The sequence below is a fragment of the Dendrobium catenatum genome, unplaced genomic scaffold (genome assembly GCF_001605985.2).
Source record: "Dendrobium catenatum unplaced genomic scaffold, ASM160598v2 original_scaffold_98673, whole genome shotgun sequence".
Taxonomy (NCBI): domain Eukaryota; kingdom Viridiplantae; phylum Streptophyta; class Magnoliopsida; order Asparagales; family Orchidaceae; genus Dendrobium; species Dendrobium catenatum.
The window spans coordinates 75067-95324 of NW_021417111.1; the positions used below are offsets into that span (position 1 = coordinate 75067).

General features: G+C 35.2%; 1 protein-coding gene across 1 annotated transcript; it reads right to left on the minus strand.

The window, feature by feature from the left end:
* Nucleotides 1-3602: 3602 nt before the first annotated feature.
* Nucleotides 3603-7161, minus strand: LOC110115496 (glutathione S-transferase U18-like). Its single transcript, XM_028691994.1, has 3 exons — nucleotides 6802-7161; nucleotides 3829-3943; nucleotides 3603-3715 (listed from the first exon to the last, which is right to left on the minus strand). Exons 1-3 carry the CDS (start codon nucleotides 7120-7122, stop codon nucleotides 3603-3605), a joined length of 549 nt encoding a protein of 182 aa, XP_028547827.1. The 5' UTR covers nucleotides 7123-7161.
* Between the last annotated feature and the right edge of the window lie 13097 nt (nucleotides 7162-20258).

Genomic DNA, 20258 nt, shown 5'->3' on the forward strand with positions numbered 1-20258 from the left:
ATTTCTAAATTACCCTCCAAAAATCAAAATAGAACATCTTTTGTAACTAACTACTTGTAATTTGGAGAAATTATTTTTGCAAAATGTATCGTGAAGAATTGATTTTTGGCTCTAATAGAGTCTGAATTAAACTAATGAGCCAGATCTTACCTTTTCCTTCTCACTGATTTTAATTGAACGGAAAAAATTTACTTAGAAGATGACTTTCTGATCGTGGCATAGATCACCCATTATAGATTAACAATAGAGTATTGTTGCGTTCTGGAAAATTCACGAATATAAAGAAATATAAAATTTAATGTCTTAGTTTTATACGAAGATCCAGAATATAAGCAAATAAAAGAGAGGGTGTAATGTTCATAAGAAACACTAGAGTTTTTATGTGAAAACCCTTAAAATGGGAGAAAAATCACTGGGTCTAGCCTAGTTTGAATGAATCCACTATTATTTGCTGTCGATTGCAAATGAGGCCCTTCCTTGGGTGGAAGGTCATGGGTTGATGTAGCAAATGTACATCATATTACAGGGTGAGAATTAAAAGAATTAGTATTGAAATGTTCAATTAGTTGGAAGAACTATAGTCGGCAAATGATGGAGGTCGGAAAGATCGTAGTCTGGTGATGGGGGTTGAAAGGACCGTTGTCTGGAGAGGGAGGCCGGAAGAACTATAATCGGTGGGAGATAGTGGTCAGAAAGATTGTTGTCTTGCGAGGGAGATCAGAAGGGTCGTATTCATTGGAAATAGTGGTAAAAAGATCGTTGTCTGGCGATGGAGATCAGAAGGACCGTATTCATTGGGAAATAGTGGTTAAAAAGATCGTTGTCTGACGATGAAGATCAGAAGGACAGTAGTATGTGACAGAGGTCGAAATAACTGTAGTTAGTAGGAGACAAGGGTCAAAAAGATTGTTGTCTAACGATGGAGGATGGAAGGACCGTAGTAGGTGACGAAGGTCGGAAGGACCATAAGCGGTAGGAGATAGGGGTTAGAAAGTCAGTTCTTTGATGATGGAGGTCGGAAGGATCGTAGTAGGAGATGGAGGTCAAAAAGACCGTAGTCGGCAAGAGATAAGAGTCAGAAAGATCATAGTTGTAAGGCGGTGGTCCGACGGAAGTCCGGGCATTATTGAGTGGTCTAGTGGAACTCCAAATTTTGTCGATTATCTACCTCAGTCGGTGGTCTGGCGGTGGTTTGGAGGAACTCCGGCTTCGTACGATGGTCCGGCGAAACTCCGGCGTCTGGCCGTGGCCCGACAGATGTCCAGTGTCAGGCAGTGATCCTGACATAAGTCCGGCTTCATTTGATGGTCAGAAAAAAATTTGGCGTCAAGTGGTGGTCCTGACAAAAGTCCGGCTTTAGGCGGTGGTCTAGTGAAACTCTTGCATCTTGTGGTTGTCTGGCAAAACTCCGGCGTCAGGCAGAGATCCAGCAGAACTCTAGCATTGAGTGGTGGTTAGGTAGAACTCCGACGTCCAGTTGTGGTATGGTGGAAGTCTGGATGGAAGTCCAACGATGGTCGGCGGCGGGGTGGAAGACCGGTTGTGGTCAGTGTCCAGCCGGTGGTTCGACGATAGTTGGGTTGAAGTCCTGCGGCAGTCGGAGGCCGAGCGATGGTTATATGGTGGTCGGGCTAAAGTATGGAGGTAGTCAGCGGCCGGGTGGAAGTTTGGCGGTGGTCTACGATGAAGCGGTGGTTCGAGGATGGTTAGGCAAAAGTCTGGAGGTAGTCAGTGGCCGATTGGATGTCCGGCGGTGGTCTGAGGTCGGACGGGTTTTTGAGGATGGTTGAGCTGAATTCTGACAATAGATGGCTGCCATGCGGTGTTCCGATAACGATTAGGCTGAATTCCAGAGGCGATCTACAGTAGAGTGGAAGTCTGGCAGCGATCGGAGTCTGAGCGATGGTCCGTCAACTATAGGGCTAAAGTACGACGGTAGTTAGGTTTACGTCCAACGGCGGTCAAAGGCCAGGTGGAAATTCTACGCGGTCGGCGGCCTGGCAGTGATCTGAGCATGGACGGGTTGAAGTCCGGCGGCGGTCGGGGATCGGGTGGAATTCTGGTGGCGGCCAGCGGCCGGGCAGTGGTGTTGGAGCTCTTGAGGCTTGAGAGCTCTCTCCAATCTCTAGCCCCCGGTCCCCCTCTTGTAGAGTGTGGGGGTCTACTTATATATTTTTATGAGTGGCGCAACCTGTAAATATAAAGAAGATTCGAGGCAGGTTCGTAGTGCTCCATCGGATGGCTCGTATTTATTCCCCTTGATCATAGAGAGTTTTTCAACTTTTAAGTGCCTTAACGATGTCAGAATTTAGCGATCTTGTGCTCGTTGGTTTCGTCTCACCGAGCTGCTCAATTTGACAATAAGCACACTATATTTGGATAACATTTTGTCATACAAATATTACTTTGACTCTTCCAAATGTGGTTTGTGCCCCTGATTTGGACCTATATAGGCTTCGGTTGGACTGATTTTGGCGTCGTTAGGTTCGTCTTTTTGAATATTCAGTTTGATTATAAGTTTGCTGAAATTGGAATTACGATGATCCCAAATTTAATTTTAAAAATTTCCAACTTGAATATGCCTCGAGCTTCGTGCTTTATCATAGCAATTTTTGATGATGTATCAAGTATTACTCTTATTTCAAATTTTGAAGTCACATTGCTATACTGATTTCTCCTTATCGAGTTTCACGTGTACTATTTTATCAAGTTCCTCTCTTAGAATGACTTCTGGTTTTAGGTAGTTTGAGTTTATATGATTGTAAGTTTTTTCTTCTTATATTTAATAGATTATTTAAAAAAAATTAAAACTATCAATGCTGGTCCCAAGTTCGGATAAAAAAAGTTGAGTTAAATTTTTTAGAGGAAAATAAAGCTCTAACTATAAAAAGTTTCTGACTCCACCACTGCTCTCTCGTCAAATACTTGATTCTTTTGAAGCCCTAGCTCTCATGAGCTACTCAGTCAACTTTCAACCTCCACAAGAATATAAAATATTAAGGACATAGTTTTTTTAAATATTGAATGAAAATTTCACAAATATATAAATTTTATTTTGCAAATTCTCTACTTTGAAAGCAGCCAAATAACTATGACGTCGCTATTCATATGGATGCTTGGTGCACGTGGTCAATGAAAGTTGTTTCTCTACATGAAATTACTGTTAAGAGAGCACTATTCCAAGAAATAGCACCGGAACTAATCTTAGTTCTTAGGGGGGTTAAAGTGGTAAAATTATTTTGCATATTATCATTTTTAAGAGACATATTTGTTAATATTCAAAATGTTCAAACATAATTGAATGAAAATAGAAGGAGTTCAAGAGCTTTACGATTTCAAATTGCGTGAAAAAAAATAAATTGGAGCTAAAAAATAAAATTCATGATGAAAAATTGCAAATAATACTTACGAAATTAAGAAACTTAATTATTTAAGCAGTACACAATTTCGTCCTTGCCAATAAATCTCTCTCTCTCTCTCTCTCTCTCTCTCTCTCTCTCTCTCTTAATAATCACCACATGCAGATTCCATAAAATGTAATCATAAAGTAAGAATTCATTTGGATGAAGGATCGGCAGCTGCACGACCGGCGGCCTTCACCTTCAAAAATGTCCTGAACTCCACCAGTTTTTCAGCTTCGGAAGCACCTTCTTCGCGGCCTTGACGGAGCAGAAGCATTCCGCCCACTCAACCAACCGCGGAGTCTTCGTCTTATCTAGAAAGTTTTTTCCCGTTATAATTTTGACAGCTTTTAGCCAATTAATGTAGGAGCCAAGAGTGATGTCGACCAAGTTAATGGTGTCGCCGCCGAAGAAGTCTTCCCCTTACAGCTCTTAACGAAAGTCTCTTCAAACAGCTGCAGTGCGGTAAAGAGTTGCTCCTCCGTTTCTGCCTTGCTTTTCTCATCCTCATTCAACATCAACTCCCCAATCTGAGAATTCAACTGACAAAAATGGAATATGAGATATTGAACTCAGAGTCTATTTTCGCGCGGGACGAGTGCAAAATATTGATCAAATAAAAATTGAAATTACTGTTTGAAAAATAAAGCATTAAGAAATCTTTTCCGGTAGCTACAGCGCTCCAAATATTTTTATTGGTTCATCACCTGAGTTGTTAAGATTTTCCTACTGCCAACTGGTTATTTCTAGTGTTTTAGAGTTTTTTAGGGAGAAATTATTCTGTGCAGCATTCGGACTGGAAGAATTATATAGATTGTGAGTATGTATATAGTGCGTACATTGATTTGACATAAACTATGTACAAATCTATAATATCAATACTACTATTATAAAAGAGGTTTGTGTTTCCTTTCATAACAAATGCTGGACATCCAATTTAATTAATTTTGGAGGGTTATCAGACAATTTCAAGTTAGATGGATGAAGTAGAGGAATGCATAGGGCTTATTGTGCGATAGAAAAGGCCCCCTCAAACTTAAGGGAAAAATTTATAAGATGGTGTTGAGACAAGCAATGCTTTATGGTGCGAAAAAGTTTGGCCATTAAAAGAGAAGCATAATGCTAAGTTAAGTGTTGTAGAGATGAGGACGCTAAGGTGGATGACTGGCTTGACCCTTATAGATAGGATACGAAATGAGCATATACGTGAAAAGATTGGAGTAGCTCAATGGAAGATAAGATTAGAGAGAGTCGCCTTATATGGTTTGGTCACATTAAACAGAAACCTTCCGATGACCCGGTTAAGAAAGTTGTGGTATTAGATTTGGCTTATGTTAAAAAAGGTAGAGGTAGACCTAATTAAAAAGACTTGGTTAGAAAATATTAGAAATGATATTTCTTTATTAGATTTAGATGAGAATTTAACTTTTAACTGGACATAATGGCGAAAAAGAATTCATTTAACCGATCCCACGTAGTGGGACAAAGGTTTGATGTTGTTGTATTTTAACTTTTTTTATATTTCCTGATTTTAACAAACTCTCACTGAGAAATTAATAAATTGCTCACTTGGAGTTACGTAAAACTATTTTCTCTCTCGATTTCATGTATGATATATTCATGAGTTGTTTGAGTCTACGTATCTGTTATCTTAGTTTTATTCATGTTTATTTGGTGATATTTTTCATTTATGCAATAAGAATTGCAATTTTCCTTCTCTCTCATAATTTGATGTTTTTGCTTATACTTATCTATATTATGGTTGTCTTGACCCAATGCATCCATATAGTGAAACCAAAGTAAACCCCATCTCTCAAATTCAAATTCTTTCTACCTTCAAAATCTAAAACTCTCTTGCATGTCTCCCTTGTTTACTTAATGCGTTCTATACAAGTAATTAAAGTGTCTTAATTTATTTATATTATCTATTTTATACCCTATATTTAGTCAAATTTGTGTTGATGTTTTTTTTTTTTTTTTTTTTTTTTTGTGATATCATGCATGCTTGAGATAACATTACATACAAAAAACATTTAAAACCGCCAATGTCAGTCCCAAGCTTAGATGAAAAAGGTCGAGGGTTTATTTTTGTTGCAATAAAAAAAATTATGTTGTTATTCTAAAAGTTTAGATAGGAGTAGAATATTTGACAGACTTTGAAATATAATCCATGCTTGAAAGAATCAGATTTCATTCTCATTTTCTCTTTGTTGGGGGCAACTACTGCTTTTCAAGTAAGAAGCGATCTCTTCATATTAAAAATTCAACATTACTTATTGCTTCCATTCAGGTTGTCCAGTGGTAACATAACAAATTGTGGCATTGCAATTATCTAAATGAATATTTAGACACAATCATGTATTGCTTTATGATATCTTTTTTTTTTGCATAACAAATATTTCACTTTATTTTTTAGAATTATCTACATAAATTTTCTACATCAAATATATTGAGGCTATGATTTTTCCTGCTTATTTATCACATCTATTTCTGGCCTCTGGTAATTAATTTGTAAATTTCATTATTTTATTTTTAGAAAATTTATAATTAATTTTATATTATGCTTTCAATATTAAGTAAAATTTTTATTTATAATTCAGAAATTTTTGTAGTTGTTTTAGATTATTTTTTACTCCAACTTTTATCGTCATAACATTAAATTCTTCACATGCTTTGTGACCAACTTTATTATTGGATTTGATTTTAATAATTTTTTATCAGTTATAATCTATGATTTATTTTCTTATTAATTTATCATATGATGCCCACAATGAGATTATACCTTCACTCATAATATAAATTAGCTAGATGTTAAGGATGACAATCACAATGTTTTCTCATATGCATAAAATTATCATGTGTTAAAATTTGCTTCAAGCAACTTATGTAATTATTTATAAAAATAACTAAAAAAATTAATCAAAAAACATAATTAATTATATGACTTTTATCACATTATTTATTAAAAATATAAATACTACTCAAACTTTTTATATGAATAAATATAATAAAAAAATATGTATAAATTCAAGGATTTATATGTATATCATATTACTTTTATATAATTAAATATCTACTCAATCACATTGAAATATATAATAAAAACATAAAATTATTGTAAACAATTGAATATTAATAATATTTTAATATAATTTATAAATTTAAATGCTATATAAATAAATATTAGATATAAAGAAAAATAAAAATTTTGTGATATATGTATGTATATCTCTCTACAAATTTTTGAAAAAAAGATATAATGCTAAAATATTTTGATTAAAAAACTATCAACCTATTCTTTAATATTATTTAATTATAATTTAAGAGAAGTGTAATATATAAAAACTCATCACAAAATAAATCCAATCAAAATATTCTAGGATTTTTTTTCGTCGCATACCGTGTCGTCGATGTAGGTGGCCCAGAAGATAGAGGTGACGCGGTCGTAGGCGTCGGCAGGAAGGATGGGAAAGCCGGAAGAGGACCAGACTTGATCGATGTATTCAACAATCAAATGGGACTTGCAGATGCGCTTGCCGCCATGAATGAGTACAGGGAACTTCTTATAGACAGGGTTAGATTTAAGAAGAAGCTCGCTTTTCTTGCAGGGGTCTTCTTTGAGAAGTTCGTACTCGATACCCTTCAGATTTAGAGCGATTCTTGCTGTCACGACCGAGGGGCTCGCCCACATCCCGATGAGCTTTACATCTTCTGCTGCCATTAGTTATTCCTTTGAAATTTCAGATCTGAAACTCGATAAATGAAGAGTACTGAGCCGAATGAGCAATTAGGAATATTTAAAGCTCGAAAACAGGAGGATTTATTCGCTTCAAGTGACGACGATGCGTAGATTCAGGCTTATGTATATTTATCATTTTTTATATTACAATTTGTTAGAAACAGTTCAGCTATGAGTGAGCAATGACGTTTTCCTATAGACTAGGCTTAGTTTGACTATCCTGTACATTTTTGTAAAAAAATAGTTTTAGAAATCTTGATTAAGGAAATGGAGTTTTTTATGGGAGAAATAAATATCCAATTTTTTTATAGAAGTATCCCATTTTTAAATAGAAAAGGCCAAAAATTCCCTCTCAAAGGAGGCCAAAGCAGGGCTACCGAAAGCAGCTTGCTTTCCATAAACTGATATGAATATAATAGAGAAATATGTTTCAAAACTTTCTTCCATCAACATGTTTTAATTTTGAACTGCATGTTATTTTTTTAAAGTTTAGAGCAATTAAATTAATTAAAAGGCTTTGATCTAGGTTGAGATGGGGGAAGAAAATTTCTATCAATGCAAGAACATTGTTCACCTAATGATCATAGGGGGGATTTATAAATAACACCTCTACACAATGTGCTTAATTCTACTAGGGGGCAATCACCTAATGACCATAGTATTTTAATTTGTTTATGATGGCATTTGTTTATGTGAAAAAAAGATGAGTAGGGGTGTCAATATTTGACACGACACGAAAACCCGACCCGCACCCGGCCCGAAAAATCCGGGTTGAACCCGACCCGTTTGAAAAACGGGTCGGGTTCGGGTTCACAGATTCGACCCGTTTGACAAAACATTTTAAAACATCTTTTGCTCATCGCAGAAAATAAAACATTCTTTTGTAAGAAAACATTTTAAAATAATTTCAATAAAGACTTTTTAAATTTTTTTATGGGGGCAATTGTTCCCCGGGCAATAGGTGGATCCGCTTCTGCTCATCGCAGAAAATAAAACATTCTTTTGTAAGAAAAAAATTGCAGTTCTAAATTACCCTCAAAAAAATCAAAGTAGAACATCTTTTGCAACTAATTACATGTAATTTGTTGAAATTATTTTTGCAAACTATATCCTGGAGAAATGATTTTTGGCTTCAATAGAGTCTGAATTAAGCTAATGAGCTAGATCTTGCCTTTTCCTTATCATTGATTTTAATTGAAGGGAGAAAATTTAGTTAGAAGATGACTTTATGATCGTGGCATAGATCGCCCATTGAGATTAACGATAGAGTATCACTCTTATTTCAAATTTTGAAGTCACATTGCTATACTAATTTCTCCTTATGGAGTTTCACGTGTGTTGTCTTTCCAAGTTCCTCTCATAGAATGAGTTCTATATTTAGTAGGTTTTTTTTAAATTTAAAACCATGGCTTTAAAAATCGGACTAGTCCTGTCAGTTCAACCGGCTTAACAGTGAACTGTCCGGTTCTAGTTTGCTTCAAAATCGGTATTGCATAGAATCGGCTCAGAACTGTTCGAATCGGTAGTTCGACTGCCGAACCATAAAATTGGTCCCAGTTTTCGATAACTGGCCGGTTCATCTGCGAAATATTTTGAACCTTTCGTTGAAGATCAGACGGCTCAAGGAAGCATATACGAAACAGAAGAAATAAAAAACCCTACCATTCATTCAACAGATCATATCGGTTGGCATTTTCTTCCCCGATTCTCTTGCTCGTTCGTGAAGCCAACATATCCCTTCCGACTAGGAAGTATTCAACATCAGTGGCGGAGATGGATCTTCCTCATCTCTGCCTTATAACCTTCCACCTCCAGCTTCCTTCTCACAGGCATTTTCCTTCATCAAGTCCGAGGTGAGACAGTTCTTCAATCTTTCATTTGACATAGCGATTCACATTGTGATCTGATTTGGCAGTATTAATGTTTGTGGTAAGGAAGCTTCTGATTAAGCGGGCTACTTGTTGGGATAGAGCACCTGTACTCTTTATGTAAGGTAAGATTGTGATAGAGTACGTTTAATCTGCTTGTTGTTTGTCTATTTCTCATTTCATTTTTTCATAAACATTTTGCTTACTTGTATGCTATTCGCATTTTTTTTTTTAACAAATTATCCTAATATTAATTTGATATGGCTATCACCAATTTGATTTATGTGTTTATTGTTTATTAATTCTAGGGGATGACAAAGTTCTGCTGAGAGTGGATTGGAAAGTATGCTTAAGTTAATTGAGGTTGATTGACCAAATCAATGAATTATTGATTAATTTGATATAAAAATGGACTGTAGAGTGGAGGTATTAAAGAAATTTTTTTCAATCATTTTATAAATTTTAATAATATTATTATTTATTATGACATCCAGTTTGACCTGTCGAACCGGTTGAATCGTGAATATCTTCTTTTTTGGATTCATTTTTTGGTTCGATTTTCAAAATCTTGTTTAAAACTGTCAATATCAGTCCCAAATCCGAATGAAAAAAATTTGAGTATTACTCTTATAAAAAGTTTATTGCTTCGTTACTGTGCTCATCAAATTTTTGGTTCGTTCGAACTTTGAGCCACTGGCTCTCATGAGCTTCCCAGTCAACTTTCAATCTCCATAAAAATATAAAATTTTAAGGCCGTAATTTTTTTTTTTAAATTGAATGAAAATTTCACAAACATATAAATTTTATTTTGCAAATTTTCTACTTTGAAAGCAACCAAATAACTATGACGTCATTATTCACATGGATGCTTGGTGCACGTAGGTCAATGAAATTTATTTATCTGCTTGAAATTACTATTAAGAAAAAATAAAAAAATAAAAAATATAAATAAGTAAAAATAATTTATTTTACATATTATTGTTTTTCATAAATTTATTTGTTAATGTTCGAAAAATTCATCATAATAAAATGAAAATAGCAGGAATCCAAGAAATTTTCTAATTTTTGGAGAGAAATTATCTGAAAAAAAATAAGGTGATGGAAAAAAAATCAGGGGTGATAAATTACAAATAATACTCATAAATTAAGAGCTTTATTTATTTTTAGCAGGACACAGTTCTGCCAAGAAATCTCTCCCTCGCTCTCAATAATCATTTTCCCGCAATTTCAATCTAAATTTTCTTCGACATCCAGATTCCGTAAAAATGTAATCATGAAAGTAAGAATTCAATTGGATGAAGGAACCGCAGCAGCACCACTAGCGGCCTTAAAATTTTTCCGGTACTCCACCAGCTTTTCAACTTCTGGAAGCGCCTTCTCCGCGGCCTCGACGGAGCAGAAGCATTCCGCCCACTCAACCAACCGCGGAGTCTTCGTCTTATCTAGAAAGTTTTTTCCCGTCATAATTTCGACTGCTTTTAGCCAATTAATGCAGGAACCGAGGGCGATGTCGACCAAGTTAATGGTATCGCCGCCGAAGAAGCTCTTCCCCTTACTGAACTTAACAAAAGTCTCTTCTAACAGCAGCAGTGCGGTAAAGAGTTTCTCCTTCGATCCTGCCTTGATTTTCTCATCCTCATTCCACATCAACACGTGAATCTGAGTAATGAACTGCCAAAAATGGAAATATTGAACTCTTTTTTTTGAAAAAAAATGATAATAAAGTTATTAAGAAGAAATTATTATGTTTTTTTTGAAATTGTACAGAAATTTAATAAAATCAGTAAAAAAATATTGATCAAATAAAAATTGAAATTACAGTTTGAAAAATAAAGTATTAAGAAAATTTTTCAGCAGCTACAACGCCCCAAATATTTTTATTGGTTCATCACTAAAGCAGTTATGATTTTCCCATTGCCAACTGGTTATTTCTAGTATTTTTAGGTTTTGCTGGTAGGAATTATTCTGTGCCGCATTCTGATTGGAAGAATATACAAATTGTGAGTATTCATATTATGTGCACCGTGTATATATTTATTTGACATATATTATGTATATAGCATGCGCACTCACATATTTGAATGTTGCACATAATAATTTCTCCTTTATTAGATGGTGATGAGGCCATGCTTGAAGAAAACAAATAGATCTTGCTTTGCAAGATCTGGAATGAGGCATAGGACGAGAAACAGAGATAGGTAAGAGAAAGTAAAGAAAGCTTATCTTATTTCAATGAAATCATATTACAACGACTACACCTTATATATAGACTAGAGCAACATAGACAAGATAGCTAAACCAATGAGAGTGGGACACCTCAGTATTTGTTTTTATTTATTACATTTTTTTTATCTACTAATAGTCTCCTGCAAATTGATAGGTTCTGGAGAATGGTCAGTTTGAGTCGTAATGTCTGAAATCTTGGAGTACATAAATATTTTGTGAATATATTGGCTACTTGATCCAGTGTATTGATGGGTAAAATATGAATGCTCTTGTATTATATATGATTTCGAACAAATCTTTGATCGATTTCAATGTGTTTTGTACGGGCATGAAAAACTGGATTGTTAGCCAAGGAAATAGCCGATGTATCATCACAATATATGTCAGTAGTTTGATTTTGAGGAACTTTAAATTCAGTAAGCAGTTTATGAAGCCATATTACATCGGCAGTTAGAGCAGCTAAGGCATGGTATTCTGATTCAGTAGATGATCTAGCTATCGTGTGTTGTTTTTTTTTTTATCCATGAGATAAGATTATCCCCTAAAAAGGAGCAATATCCTGATGTAGATTTTCAAGAGGTTGGATCACTAGCCCAATCCACATTTGAAAATGAAGTGAGACACATATTCGATTTTGTGTTGGATATACCAAAATGCAATGGGTATACCAAAATGCAACGTACCTTTGATATAACAGAGAATGTGTTTGAGGAGAAAGATGTGTTGAGGTATAGGATTGTGCATGTTTTGAGACAGAAGATTAACACTATAGGCAATGTCCAGCCGAGTGAGCGTAAGATATTGAAGAGAGCCTGTTAGTCTTTTGTAGAGGGTTGGATTGGAGAGGACAACATCATGTTGAAAGTCTTTAGGAAATTTGGCGCAGGTTGGATTGTTAATATATAGGATTGCATTGAGTTTGTTGAGCTAAATTAAGAAGGGAAGTAACATAATTCTTTTGGGGGAGGAAATATTTCTGCTCATGACGATCAATTTGAATGCCCAGAAAGTAGTGAACAACACCGAAATGCTTCATAGAGAACTTTGAGTTTAGCTGTTCAAGAATCTTAAAACGCATTTGTTGATTATTACCAATAAAGAGAATATCATCAACATATATGAGTATAAATAATTAAATGTTTGATTTAGTAAAAATAAATAGAGATGGATCAGTAAAACTATTTTGAAACCCATGGGAAATTAAATAAGACGTGAAAGTGTGTTATATCATTCGCGCGGAGCTTGTTTGAGGCCATAGTGTGCTATATGAAGATGACAGACAGTTCAGATGAGTCGAATACTCAAAGCCTTTAGGTTGTTTCATATATACTGTTTCGGTAAGATTACCGTGAAGAAAGGCACATTGGCAACATCCAGCTGTTGAACCTGCCAATCATTACGCAAAGCAATTGGAAGAAGTATACGAATAGTAGGTAATTTAGCCACAGGGCTAAATGTCTTAGTGTAATCGAGGCCAAATTCTTGATTGTTGCCCAGCGCCACTAAACGAGCTTTGATTTTAGCTACCGATCCTTCAGCATGAAATTTAGTACGGTATGCCCATTTATAGCCAAGGACGGAAAACTTAGGTGGCGGAGCAAGACTCTAGGTTCCTTGTTTTTGTAAAGAAAAAAATTCATCAGCTATAGCTTAACGCCATTCAATATGATTGACGGCTTCCAAGTAGGCAGTTGGGTCGGGTTGAATAGGCTTTGGGAGTTGCTGGTGAAGCAGGATTACACGCATGACACGTTTTAAGGAGCTAGTTTGCTGTCTAGTGATCATAGGGTGTCGAATTTTGTTGGGCTAAGAGTGAGACGGAGGAGTAGAAGCAGGAGTTAAAGTAGTCGGAGAGTGTTGAGGCAGTTGGGTATTTAGGTGATGCTGAGACAAAACATCAGCCGATTTTATGGTTGGGCTGAATTTGAGTGTTTTGCGGGACGTGAGCAAAAGCCAGGGTTAGCATAAATGGTAGAGTGTTAATAGGCAAAGTAGAATTTCCCGAATGGTTGTGAGTAAACGGGAATTGGTGCTCGTCAAAATTAATGTGTCTGGAGATAATGATCTTCTTTGAGGATATGTCTATGCACTTGTATCCTTTGTGAGTATCAGAATATCCAAAAAAAATGCAAAGTTTAGATTTTGGTTGAAGTTTATGTCGAGCATGCTGAGGTGTAAGAGGAAAACATACACATCCAAAGGTGCGTAAGTGAGTATAATTAGGTTTCGTGTGGTGTAGGAGTTCGAAATGAGATACATTTTTTGTATTGGTTGATGGCATGCGATTTATAAGATAGACTGTCGTCATAGCATCGTCAGGCCAGTGAATGTAAGGAACATGGGTAGTGTGAAGAAGAGAGCGAGTTATCTCAATTATATGTCGATGTTTTTGTTCGGCTACCCCATTTTGTTCGGGGGTGTAAGGGCATGATATTTGATGAGAAATACCATGAGTTTAAAGAAAGTGAATAAAAGTATGACTAAGATATTCTCCCCCGCCATCAGTATGTAAACACTTTATTTGTTTAGATGTATATTTTTCAATCTGAGTTTTGAAGCAAGTGAAAATATCAGCAACCTCAGATTTAAATCTCATAGGATAAATCCACGTAAATCTGGAAAAATCGTCAACAAAAATAACGTAATATTTAAAACCATATGCCGAAACAACAGGTGTATGATCCCAAATATCAGAATGAACGAGTTCTAAAATAGATTTCTTAAGAGTTGAAGATCATTCAAAAGGAAGTTTATGTCCTCTTGAAAGATTACAAGAATTACAAGATTTATTTTTAAGATCTATATGCAAATTGGGGTTAGAAGCAGCAATAACATGTAAGATGTTTTTGTTGTGATGTCCCAATCGGTTGTGTCAGGAGAACGAGGATGAAGCGGTTGCGGAGTACTCTTGAAGCGGGGGTTCAGTAGTAGTCTTAATGGAATAAAGATCATTGCTACACGGTCCTCGAAGAAGCACTTCTTGTGTCATAAAATCCTTCAAAACAAAGCGGTTAATATCAAAAGTAATAGAGATATTGTTGTCTTTAATAAGCTGAGATATGGATAACATATTGTATTTAAGATTAGGAGTACGAAATAGTTGAGAGTGAGTAAGCTTATGAGCGGGTGTTGGTAGCAAACCTACGCCGGAATTAGCTATATTTACTGAGCTACTGTCGCCAATGATGATAACTTCCGAACCATGATACGGAGAGGAAACAATTAGATTTTCAAGAGAGTTAGTGAGATGCGAAGATGCTCCTGAATCAAGAAAGTAGTCCGTGGAGGATGTTGCATTTCCGGTACCGAGCACCATGTTGGAATTATTTGAAGGCTTGGGGATGTATTGGGGATTGAGATGATGCCAACAGTTAGGAGCTTCATGTCATCTCTTGAGGCAAATTTGGCAAACGACGAAGTGATTTGCTGCGGGCTGAGTTGAATTGTTGAAATTATGAGACCCACGGCCTCGATTGTGGCGACCCCGACCACGGTTAGAGACAAGAGCTACATTCGGATCAGGTACAGTGAAAAGACGAGACATATCGGAAGCAAGATTGACTTCTTCGCTAAGAAGAAGAGCACAAAGATTGTCAATGCTAATGGGGGTTAACAAAGTTCTAATGCTGTTTTAAAAGATTGATAAGATGGTAGAAGGCCATTAAGAATATACAGGATAATATATTCAATATTCACCTTGGAGCCGGCGAAGCTATGTTGTTAACCAAATATTTTATTTCAACTAGATATTGAGTCATGGTGGAGTTCTTGAGAGAAATGTGAAGTAATTCGTTCTTTAATTGAATAACTTTAAAACAATTGGTGGATTAAAAACGAGTTTCAAGCGTAAGCCATATTTCGAAGGTGGAATCAAGATGGATGATGTATGGAAGAATCGGGGAGGAGATCGTAGAACAAATGGTGGTGGACAAATTTTGATCCGTGAGAAGCCATTTCAAAAAATCTGGATTAGGCGTGTAAGAACCTTGGTTTGAACAAGAAATCGAGTGGGTTTTGAGATATTTGTGTCAAGAAAATAATCAAAACAGTTTGCGCGGAGAACTTTGGTAATTTTCATATGTAAGTTGAATTTGCCCAATGGATTTGAGATTAGAAACAACGAATTTTAGGATAGATATAACCAGCGTATCTTTAGTTATCGATTCCTCGCGTTCATCGGTTTGGGAAGAGGCTGTGTTCATCATCTTCACCTTGCTAGATCGCCTGCTCTTGATACCATGAAGAAAACGAAGAGATCTTTCTTTGCAAGATATGGAATGAGGCAGAGGACGAGAGACAGAGAATCGGGTAAGTGACAGTAAAGAAAGCTTATCTTATTTCAATGAAATCATATTACAGAGACTACACATTATATATAACTAGAGCAACCGAGACAAGATAGCTAAACCAATGAGAGTGGACCACATCATTATTTGTTTTTATTTATTACATTTTGATTATCTACTAATAATGCTGTCATCTCAATCCTAATTGGCGGTTATTCTATAGTGGCAACCATGGTTCATTTCCCCTAATCTATTATGTTTTTGCTCCGATCTTGCCTGTAAGATTTATATTTTTCGAATCAGATACATTTTTACCATTGGATGACTATTTTGCTCGGCCACCGGGTTGATCTTATCATGGATGATTACCTCAATTTCTGCTGGCCTTTCGGCTTTGTAAGTTCATATCGTTCATCTTTCGTCTTTCTTTTTTATTTGATTTTACTTGTCCTTAAGATTCAATCGATCCGATATAATTTTGATTTTTGTTTAAAGATCCGAAAAATTCTTTTTGCCCTTTTTTTTTTTTTGGTAAAATGAGGGCTTACCCCATTTTTTGCCCTTCTGAGTTGTAATTGGGTAGCTTTTTGTACTTCTTGATTACAGTAATGAATGGGGCAAATTATTGGGTCAGGTGACCGGAGCCAAAAGATAAGTTCGGACAGCCAATAAAAATTTGCCGCGTCATCTTGCGCTTTAGTTGCGCTTTTTGACTTGCGCTTTAGTTGCGCTTTGGTTGCGCTTTAGTTGCGCTTTGGTTGCGCTTTAGTTGCGCTTTTTGACTTGCGCTTTAGTTGCGCTTTGGTTGCGCTTTAGTTGCGCTAATTTTAAAATAATATTTTATTATTATCCGAACCTATCTCTGCGTTCGGTCACCTGACCCAATAATTTGCCAATGAATGGGCACTATCGTCATTCATGCTGTAAAGGAAAGTCGGATCATATATATATATATATATATATTAATAATCGTCAACGGAAAAGAATTGGTAGTCAAATTTTCAATGCTAGTTAGCTTTTAATGTTTTATGAACTTATTTTTTTCAAATTTAATAGATAATAAATTATGATCACAGATTATTTAAAGATATAATTAAAATCTTAAATTTTCATAATTCTAATCGATTTAGCGCTACTGTTAGCTTTATAGATTTAGATTTATAAATTTTTAAATGAAAAGAAATTATGTGAGAATGCTCGGATTAAAAAATACATATGACATGCTTACAAAATTTTAAATTATTTTAACATGGATGTAATATATAAATAATTTATATTATATTAATGTTAATTTAAATTTAAGAGCTTTAAATTATATTATAATTAATTTTTTATTCAGAACATTATATATAATTCTTTTTTTAAGTTAAACTTTTTCTAAATCGATAAATAGACGGCTCTAATCAAATTTTTTTTTTTATCATCCAAAAACTGATAAAATAAAATAAAAAGACTAAAAAATATTTATCAAAAACATGATTAATAATATGACTTTTATCACATTATTTATAAAAAATATAACTACGACTCAAACTTTTTACAATGAATAAATATTATAAAAATTAATTATAAATTCAAGGATTTATATGTATTACATATCATATAACTTTTATATAATTAAATATCTAATATTAAAATTTTAATATTTTTTTTATTTAATATTAGATATAAAAAAATAAAAAAATTTGTGATATATATAAGTATATCTCTCTACAAATTTTTTAAAAAAATATAATGCTAAAACACCTTGATTAAAAAAACAATCAAACTATTCTATAAATTTTTTAATTATATTTTTAAGAGAAGTGTAATATATAAAAACTCATCACAAAATAAATCCACTAAAAACTTTCTAGAATTTTTGGTGGTGGCATACCGTGTCGTCGATGTAGGTGGCCCAGAAGTGAGAGGTGACGCGGTCGTAGGCGTCGGCAGGAAGAATGGGAAAGCCTGAAGAGGACCAGACTTGATCGATGTATTCAATAATCAAAAGGGAGTGGCAGATGGGCTTTCTGCCATGGATGAGTACAGGGAACCTTTTATAGACAGGGTTAGATTTAAGAAGAAGCTCACTCTTCTTGTTGGGATCTTCTTCGAGAAACTCGTACTCGATCCCCTTCAGATTTAGAGCGATTCTTGCTCTCGCGACCAAGGGGTTCTCCCACGTCCCGATGAGCTTTACATCTTCTACTGCCATTAGTTATTTCCTAGAAATTTCAGATCTGAAACTTGATAAATGAAGAGTGAGCCGAATGAGCAATTAGGAATGTTGCTTACTGGAATTTAAAGCTCGAAAACAGGAGAATTTATTGGCTACAAGTGGACGACGATGCGTAGATTCAGGCTTATGTATATTTATAATTTTTTATCTAGTAATTTGTTAGAAACAGTTCAGCTATGAGTGAGCAATGACGTTTTCCTATAGACTTGGCTTAGTTTGGCTATCCTGTATCATTTGTAAAAAATAGTTTTAGAAACTTTGGTTATGAAAATAAAGTTTCCTGACCGAGAAGAAAATATAAAAAATATATTTTAAAACAGCAGAAAAATAAAGTTTTTTAAAAAGCATTTATATGAATGATAAAAAAAATATTTATCATTTCTAAACAAAAAAAAGCTCAAAAAAACACCCTCTCAAACAAGGCCAAAGTATGGCTATTGAAAGCCGTTGGCTTGCTTGCCTAAAAAAAGGAAGTGGAAAGTCATAAGCGGATGTGAATATATAATAGAGAAATATGTTTCAAAACTTTATTCGATCAACCTATTTTAATTTTGTACTGCATATTATTTTTAAAAGTTTAGCACTATGAAAATTAATTCAAATAGGCTTTGATCTAGGTTGAGATGGGGGAAGAAAATTTCTATCAAAGCTAGAACATTGTTCAAATCCTGATTCCAATATTGTATTAAAATATATTCCTTTAAGTAAGTGCGAATGAGTTGAACCGACTCGTAAGCCTGCTCGAGCTTGACTCGATAATGATCTCATGAGCCGAGATTATTGAGTTTCTAGCTCAAGTTCGAGCAGATTATTAGCTCGAGTTCAATTGAGTGGCTGCTCGATTCGTTGACTCGTCGAACAGCTCGATCATTGACTCGTCGAGCAGCACGATTCGTTGACTCATCGAGCGGCTCGAGTGCTAAAGGTGAAACTGTGAAGGCGCAAAAAGCAAATGGTAGAACTGTTTGCGCAGAAGCGGAGCAGAAGCAGGAATAGTAGGCGTGGATATGGAAGCACGGCGCAAAAGTAGAAGTGTGAACGCGGAAGAGGAAGCGCGGGTGCGGAAGTGGAAGATCAGACACGAAATCGCCTGTAACCGTAGATGTAGAAGCTGAAATCGGAACTGGAATTGGAAGAGAACGTCGATCGTACGCCTCACAAGCTGGCTCACAAGCATGCATCCATCGCCACGAGCTGACCTCAAGCAGGCCATTTGAGCTCAAGTCGACCTCAAGCTCGAGTTCGAGCTCATGATTTGGCCGATGAGCTGAGCTTGGTTAAGCATAACTAAAGCTCAACTAGACTCGCTTACACCCCTAAAGCTCTGTAATGCCATTATATGTGTATGATTAGAATAGTTATGTGCAATTTCTCTCTCTCTATCATGTTGGACCTTATTCCTCACACAAGTACTATGCTTCTCTGACCTACTTTATTACAAGTATTGGACTGGATTAATGATCTCTCTAACAAAAGCTCTGGGATTAAAAGGCTCTATTTTCTCATTACTTGCAACATTATATATTTTGTTTGGAGAGAATGAAATGACAGACGTTTTGAGAATTTGGCTAGTAGTAGCTCTACCTTATCTCTGAAAATCAAAAAGGCGGTTTTTACTAACATATGCAAGTGGAAGAAGGTATTTGAATTGATGGATTACTTATAGTGCCGACGGTTTATTACTGGTCTCAACTCTCTGTTTTTTTCTTCGGGTTTAAAGACTCTTATAATAAAGAGTGAAAAAAAAAAAAAAATTGGAGCAGGACAAATTCCCTAAAGATCCATATAATAAAGAATTTTTTAATTTTTTAATGGGGGCAATTGTTCTCATGGCTATTCATCGCACAAAATAGAACATTCTTTTGTAAGAACAAAATTACAATTCTAAATTACCATCCAAAAATCAAAATAGAACATCTTTTGTAACTAACTACTTGTAATTTGGAGAAATTATTTTTGCAAAATGTATCGTGAAGAATTGATTTTTGGCTATAATATAGTCTGAATTAAACTAATGAGCCAGATCTTACCTTTTCCTTCTCACTGATTTTAATTGAACGGAAAAAATTCACTTAGAAGATGACTTTCTGATTGTGGCATAGATCACCCATTGTAGATTAACAATATAGTATTATTGCGTTTTGGAAAATTCACGGAGATAGAGAAATATAAAATTTAATGTCTTAGCTTTGTACGAAGATCCAGAATATAAGCAAATAAAAGAGATGGTGTAATGTTCATAAGAGACACTATAGTTTTTATGCGAAAACCCTTGAAAGGGGAGAAAAATCACGGGGTCTAGCCTAGTTTGAATGAATCCACTATTATTTGCTGTCGATTGCAAATGAGGCCCTTCCTTGGGGGGAAGGTCATGGGTTGATGTAGCAAATGTACATCATATTACATGGTGAGAATTAAAAGAATTAGTATTGAAATGTTCAATTAGTTGGCAGAACTATAGTCGGCGAACGATGGAGGTTGGAAAGATCGTAGTCTGGTGATGGGGGTTGAAAGGAC

What these genes read in the sequence shown, in the direction of transcription:
- LOC110115496 (XM_028691994.1), bottom strand. Translation starts at nt 7,122, where the DNA reads ATGGCAGCAGAAGATGTAAAGCTCATCGGGATGTGGGCGAGCCCCTCG. An exon ending in CCACCTACATCGACGACACG is followed by an intron (nt 3,944 to 6,801) that starts GTATGCGACGAA and finishes CATTTTTGTCAG; the next exon opens with TTGAATTCTCAGATTGGGGA. An exon ending in AGAGACTTTCGTTAAGAGCT is followed by an intron (nt 3,716 to 3,828) that starts GTAAGGGGAAGA and finishes AAAACTTTCTAG; the next exon opens with ATAAGACGAAGACTCCGCGG.